Source organism: Molothrus ater, chromosome 9, assembly GCF_012460135.2.
Source record: "Molothrus ater isolate BHLD 08-10-18 breed brown headed cowbird chromosome 9, BPBGC_Mater_1.1, whole genome shotgun sequence".
Taxonomy (NCBI): Eukaryota; Metazoa; Chordata; class Aves; order Passeriformes; family Icteridae; genus Molothrus; species Molothrus ater.
In genome coordinates, this window is record NC_050486.2 from 12,755,272 (window position 1) to 12,761,271 (window position 6,000).

At 37.2% G+C, this 6,000-nt stretch overlaps 1 protein-coding gene across 2 annotated transcripts in view; it reads left to right on the plus strand.

The window, feature by feature from the left end:
• Positions 1-5,784, plus strand: part of PLPPR5 (phospholipid phosphatase related 5) — a 45,188-nt gene extending 39,404 nt beyond the window's left edge. The window contains exon 6 of one of the 2 annotated variants that reach the window (XM_054515713.1): positions 52-201. In XM_054515713.1, coding sequence (XP_054371688.1) covers positions 52-186 — 135 coding nt within the window. In that variant the 3' untranslated portion in view covers positions 187-201. Of the gene's footprint in view, positions 1-51; positions 202-3,583 lie in introns of those variants that run through there. The other variant, XM_036387390.1, reaches the window with a different exon arrangement.
• The last annotated feature ends 216 nt before the right edge of the window (positions 5,785-6,000 follow it).

Sequence of the window (6,000 nt, forward strand, 5' to 3'; positions counted from 1 at the left end):
GGAATTGGAACAATACATTCAGTGTGACCTCCTCCAACATGCATGTTGTAGGTGTTACAGAATCGAGGCGTTAGCCACAGCCAAGAAGATGCTTTGCGAGGAGCCTCCCTCAAAGCGCGCATCCTTCGGCTGTTCTCGTGGCTGTGGGGGCCGGAGCGCGGCGAGCCCCTTGCTCTAAGGCAATAACACCCCTTGCTCTAAGGCAATAAGGCAATAACACCCCTTGCTCTAAGGCAATAACACCCCTTGCTCTAAGGCAATAAGGCAATCACGTATGTGCGCGGCAGTGCAGCGCCACTGGCACGGCACTGCCCTGCCTGCCCGCCTTCTGTGCAGGGTGTGGGGCACTAACACCTGCTCCGAAACTCACTGCTCCAGTAAAAGCAGATAATACACTCTGCTGATTCAGAGAGCTGCATGATAACATTATTGTTATTATTGCTTGATCAATTATCATTTGCCTAAGGTACTACAGTGGTATTTTCTATTTTAACGAACTCTACTGTGGGACAAATTACAAACAATTTTACAAAGTCCTGTTTTCAAAAAGGGAAGAATGTTCTTTTTAGGATGATGACTATTTTTGAATGTTTCTAACTGTATCGATAAGAACAAAGTAAAAAAAACCCCAAACTAAAAATATTTAATATATATAATGAAAACTGCAAATCACAAAAAGTTTAATGTATTTTTTCAATGCTTTGATATTATAGCATTGCTTATCAACAGAAATTAATTAAAACTTAACAGAACCTATACAGTTGTGGATCATTTTCCCCAGAAACTTGCACTCAAGGCTTAGCCCTTAGCTTTACCTTTTTTGTTACTGTTGTGAGAGTGCAGTTATGATGCATGCTTTGCTCACCAGCCTGGTACTGTCCTCTTAGAAGAGATGGTACAAATGCTGGTCTGCCTGCCTGTGAGACTGCTGCCATTGAGCAGACCCTCAGCATTTCTGATTCTTTAGGGAACTTTAGGGAAAAAAAATTCCCACGGAATTGGAGGAGCTGAGGTCTTATGCATGGTTTTTTGCTTTTCTTCCTGCATCTGTGTGAATCTGTTTGCTGACAGTAGTTAGTATCTCACTCTGACCCTTGTCACAGCAAATCTAAGCAGAATTAAAAGAGTGAAATGTAGTTATTTCAGAGGGACGCTGTTTGTTTGGCTTTTTTTCTGCAGAGTGTCAGCAAGGCTTATTTGTAGTTTTGCCTGAGAGGGTAGCATGAAAAAGCACGGGTAACCAGACAGCTGCATGAATCTGTATCAGTGATTCTTGCCGTTAGCAAGTGATTAGTTTTGACCTAGTTATGCATCACCCTGCTGAGTCCATTGGAAATGAATTGACAGGCCTTCAGTAGGGTCCAAATCAATAGGTCCATGATCAGCAGCTTAGCAGTTCTCTTTGAGGGCTTATTGAGGAAGGAAGATTTTCTTCTGTGTTATTATATCCCCTGCTCTGCATGTCTTCCCAGGATGGTGACCTGCTCATTTTGGAAGTATAGCTGGCAGGAGTGTGAACCACATTTTCCTTTCCCTAAATAATCATTATCCACTCTTGAATTAATGCCACATGAAAGAGCATTTGGTTCTCTGCATCACAGACAAATGTGTGTCACTTAGAGACAGGGATGGCACATAGCAGGACTTGAAAGAATTGATTGAAATAAAGAGAAATTCTTTTTTTCCCACCAATTCTTCATTTTTAAGCCATCTTATGAAAAAAGTGAATAATTTTAGGCTGAGAATAGTTTAAGTTGACAGGATGACTTCTGAGGTCTAAATAAAGAAAATTAATACTGTGAAGAAAATGTCATCATAGCCTCACAGCAACTCCAGAGTCATTGAGTTTGCCCACTGTATTGTATACTCAAAACAGAATTTGGCCAGCCGAATAAAATGGAGTTGATTTTTTTTTTCTAATTTAGGAAGTCTGATTTTGCATTTTTTCTGCAGAATAAAAATATGCAACCAATAACATTTGTTACTGTTTTTTACTGAAAATGTTTTCATAGGAAATTGTACTTTTTTTTTCCTAATGCTTTTTAAAAAATCTGGGCATGGTTTAATAATGGTTGTTTGTTTAAAATACATAAATTCTGGTTTTGGGAAGAATATACATAAGATGCTTGCTGTTAAGTGTTAAGTAGTATTCTTTTATGAAAGCTGTCATGAAATACAGCAAGAACTAGAGCTAAAATGCATATTGTAGGGGAGGTGGAAGAGAGCTTCTCCCCTGGACTCAGTACAGTTACGGCACAGTGAGAGAGGGAGCAAAGCTGCCAGCCTGGCTGGGAAATGGGGGCATAAAGGGCAACTCTCCAATCAAAGCATTTCTAATTCCCTCTCTCTAATATGAAAAAGCAAAGATACCTGCCTATCTCCCCCTGCTCAGACTGATAGACAAATATTCAGGCAGTTTAAAGAACTTAGAAATAGAAACTTACATGGTGGACATTGTTTCTCTCCAGCATTTTTTATGCTGTGTGATAAGAGATTTTCTGAATGACTTCCCTTAAGCAAAAAATGGGAGGTCCCACTCTCCCCGGTTATCCACATTGCCCTCTTCTTCAGCTCACATCTCCTCTCTTCTGAGTTTAATCTGGCCCAGGAGGCAAAGTGATGAAAAAAAATTTGCAGTGCTTTGCTTGGTGTTTTACCCTCTGTGCATTTTTGTGCTTGGGAACAAACACATGGCTTAACATCAAGGTTCCGTTTACTAATTCCACCATTTGTTGTTTTGTGAAAAATGGTGGCAGTCAAGGGTACAGTGTGCCCAAAGGGAAACGCACTTCCTCTGGATCCTGCACTTCACTCTGTGGTTCCTTTCCCCTTCAGGTGCAGAGTCACTTGCTTAGGTTTGAGTATGAAAAAGTAGCCAAGCTCTTTGGGATGCTGCAGGGTTCTAGAGTTGCACATAGAATGTTTGTGTTCCAATACACATCTCAGTGTTCCTAAGAATTGTCCCACTGAAGGAAAGAGGAAAATGTTCGTAGACTGCAAGTGGAGACTGGTGATTCTGAAAAAAAAATTTGAATATAAATTGAATATGAGTTCTTAATTGCCAAATGCCACTTGATTTCAAGCATTTTGCAACTTAATTCAGTGCCATTGAGCTCATGGGGAGAATATAATCTTTACAATTTTAATATTAATTTTTTATTTACACTGAAATAGAGTATTATAATCTGTCAGAAACTGTCATTTTAATTTCTAGGAATTTTGTTTTCAGTTATTAATAACATAGCAATAGAAGTACAGCTAACTCAATTATTCACATGTAATTTAAAATTAAACTTAATTAAAACAAACAAAAGCCATCTGAAATTAAAATATAATAGAACCATCACATATGATTACTTTGTTCAGCATATTTCCCTATCCAGTCTTTCAGCAGTTGAGAATTGCTATGGGAGTGAGTGAGAGCACTGCAGTGAAAATCAGTTTTATTTACATCATCCTACAATAGTCTCCAAGTACAAGGCTGCCCTTCAAACACAGGAGGCACAAGTTTTCACAAAGGTGACTGCTGTCTGTCTGTGTCATTTTGTGGTTTTTATCGGTTTGTTTTTCCTTTTACTTGTAGAACCACATCACGGCCTTTGCAGAAGTCACATGATGTTGACGCTGATGTATATTCACTCCACTGGACTTCATCTCTTTTCACAACCCACACATGATATTTGCAGTGTATCAAAAAATGAGAAATTTTTAGAAGTCCTATTTCTGACTTGATTTTTACATCACTAAAATGATACCAACATTTTGAAGAATTCTTAAATATTAGAACGTCACTTTACTTTCTAGCGAAAATATTAACTGTTTACTTTTATGATGGAATGGGACAAACTGAGCACTAATTATCTGACATTACCCTCTATTTTGGCTTCTCATTGTTTTCAATGGTTCATGTACCTATTCCAACAGTACTTTGTATTTTGATTTAACTTTGATTTTTAAAATCTACATTTTTAATTCAGCATGAACTTGTTTCCATTTGAGGCAATTTCAGTGTATAAAAACTAGACAAATATTATGTTCTGTATGAAAATGCTGTTTGCACATTGTATTACGCTGTATTCCATGTAAGATATCATTCAAAACAGTATGTTATATGTAAGACTGGTGCTTCTGCTTTTGAAGAGAAAAAAATGCCAATTTTTACTGTAATAAGTATTGTATCATAATTAAAAGTTTATTTATTTGGATATTTTCCTGACATAATTGTAGTTGAATTGTTGTTTTGTAGTTCTTGAATGTCTTGGATGACATATATGTATCTAGGTTAAAAGAAGTGAGAATAATTTAGAGAGTTTGATCTTTGATATATTCTTTATTACTAATGATATCCCATGAAAGGTTAAGGGCTCTGGTCTTAGCTTAGCATATCTGATGGGAAGCCATGCTATTCATAAATCATTTAAACAAATTACTCAAGGCAGCCTGCATCTTCTCATGATTGTTTTACTCCCTGATACTATGCTGGGAGAATGGGTGCTAAGATAAGAAGAGGGTCACCAGCTTAGTGAGGAGAGTTCATCTGAGTTTTTATTCTCCATTTTCATGGAAGACTCATGGAAAAACCAAAATGACTCAATTTTTTTTTTTCAGCCTAAGTGACCAGGGCAGGCAGACTTTCTCTCTACAAAGCTTTTTATCTCTGTGTTTGAGGCTCATATTCTTAAAAAAAAAGAAAAAAAAAATCCTCTGCCAGCCTGCATGGTGTTGACAAATTGATTTTTCTTCAACATCAGCCAATGTTACCATATCTCTGTTATTGCTGTGAATATTCAGATTAAGCCCCCTGCCTTTGGAAGAGTCTTGCTGACTATTCATAGTGAAGTTGTCCTATAAAAATTGAGCACCAAATGGATCTGAATATTGTAAATACTGAAGACATTCTTAACATGTGCCAGACAGTGTCCCTCTGGCAAGAGCTGATAAAATGCTATCACTATAGAAACATTGAGAATACAATTGGTCATTGCAGGCTGTTGAGCATTTTAGGCCTTAAATTTTCCAGAGTTCAGTGTATTTCCTGTGCATTAATCATTGTTAGAGTATGTTTGAAACACAAGGATGTAGAATCAGGGTCTGTTGTTTCTATGATGAATTTTAGTGCATTCTCACATAGTCATCAGGTAATGCCCACTTTTACTTTATGTTTTAACCTCTGCTTTCACTAAAATACAACTACCTAAAGAGTGCTTGGCAAACAGGGCAAGGCCAAGTCATCTCTGAGTGCAATAGAGCATATGCCACGAAGTCATTGTGCTAAGCTGAGAATTAAGAGATTGAAGAAATATATCTGTGGGGAGAAAAGACCTAGAATAGAGTCCTTAGCTACAGCTAGGTTATTTAGGTGATTGCAAATCCACCTGTATTAGACTATCAACTGTGTTTACAAAATTGTAGTAGATCCAAAGTTTGTATCACCGTGTTAAACTCACCCTGCTCTTAGTCTAGCTAGTTAGGTTCCAAGGTACTAATGATTTCTCTGTGTGCAGATTTAAATGAAATGTTCACTCATTTTTGCATGGTAGCAAATCTGCATTTTTTATATCTGATTTATAAGATTACCAAGAGATTCTTTTATGTTAAAAGAGATGACTCTTTTTCAGTGTACTGTATATCATCAGCTTGTAACTGGTCTCTTTCTCAGGATCTTTCCCAGTCAAATATTTGGGTTAAAATTATCATACTATCTTTGTGAACCAGCAGTGAGAAAACAAAAAGAGAGACACTCTGCTGTATAATGTATTTTTAAATAAAATAATTTTTCATTCATATGTAGTGTATTTTTTTAGGTGTCTGCTTTACATATATTTTGGTTGATGATGTGCATGTAATGAAATTGTGATTTTATGTGAATTGCATTTGGTGACATATTCTCACAATTAACCAAGAATCCCCACAGTTAAGGGCCTACCCTTAGAAGTAGTTCTGGTGAACTTGAAAAGCATGAGAGGAAGAGCTGTGTTGCAGTCTGCAGCCTGTTGGGAA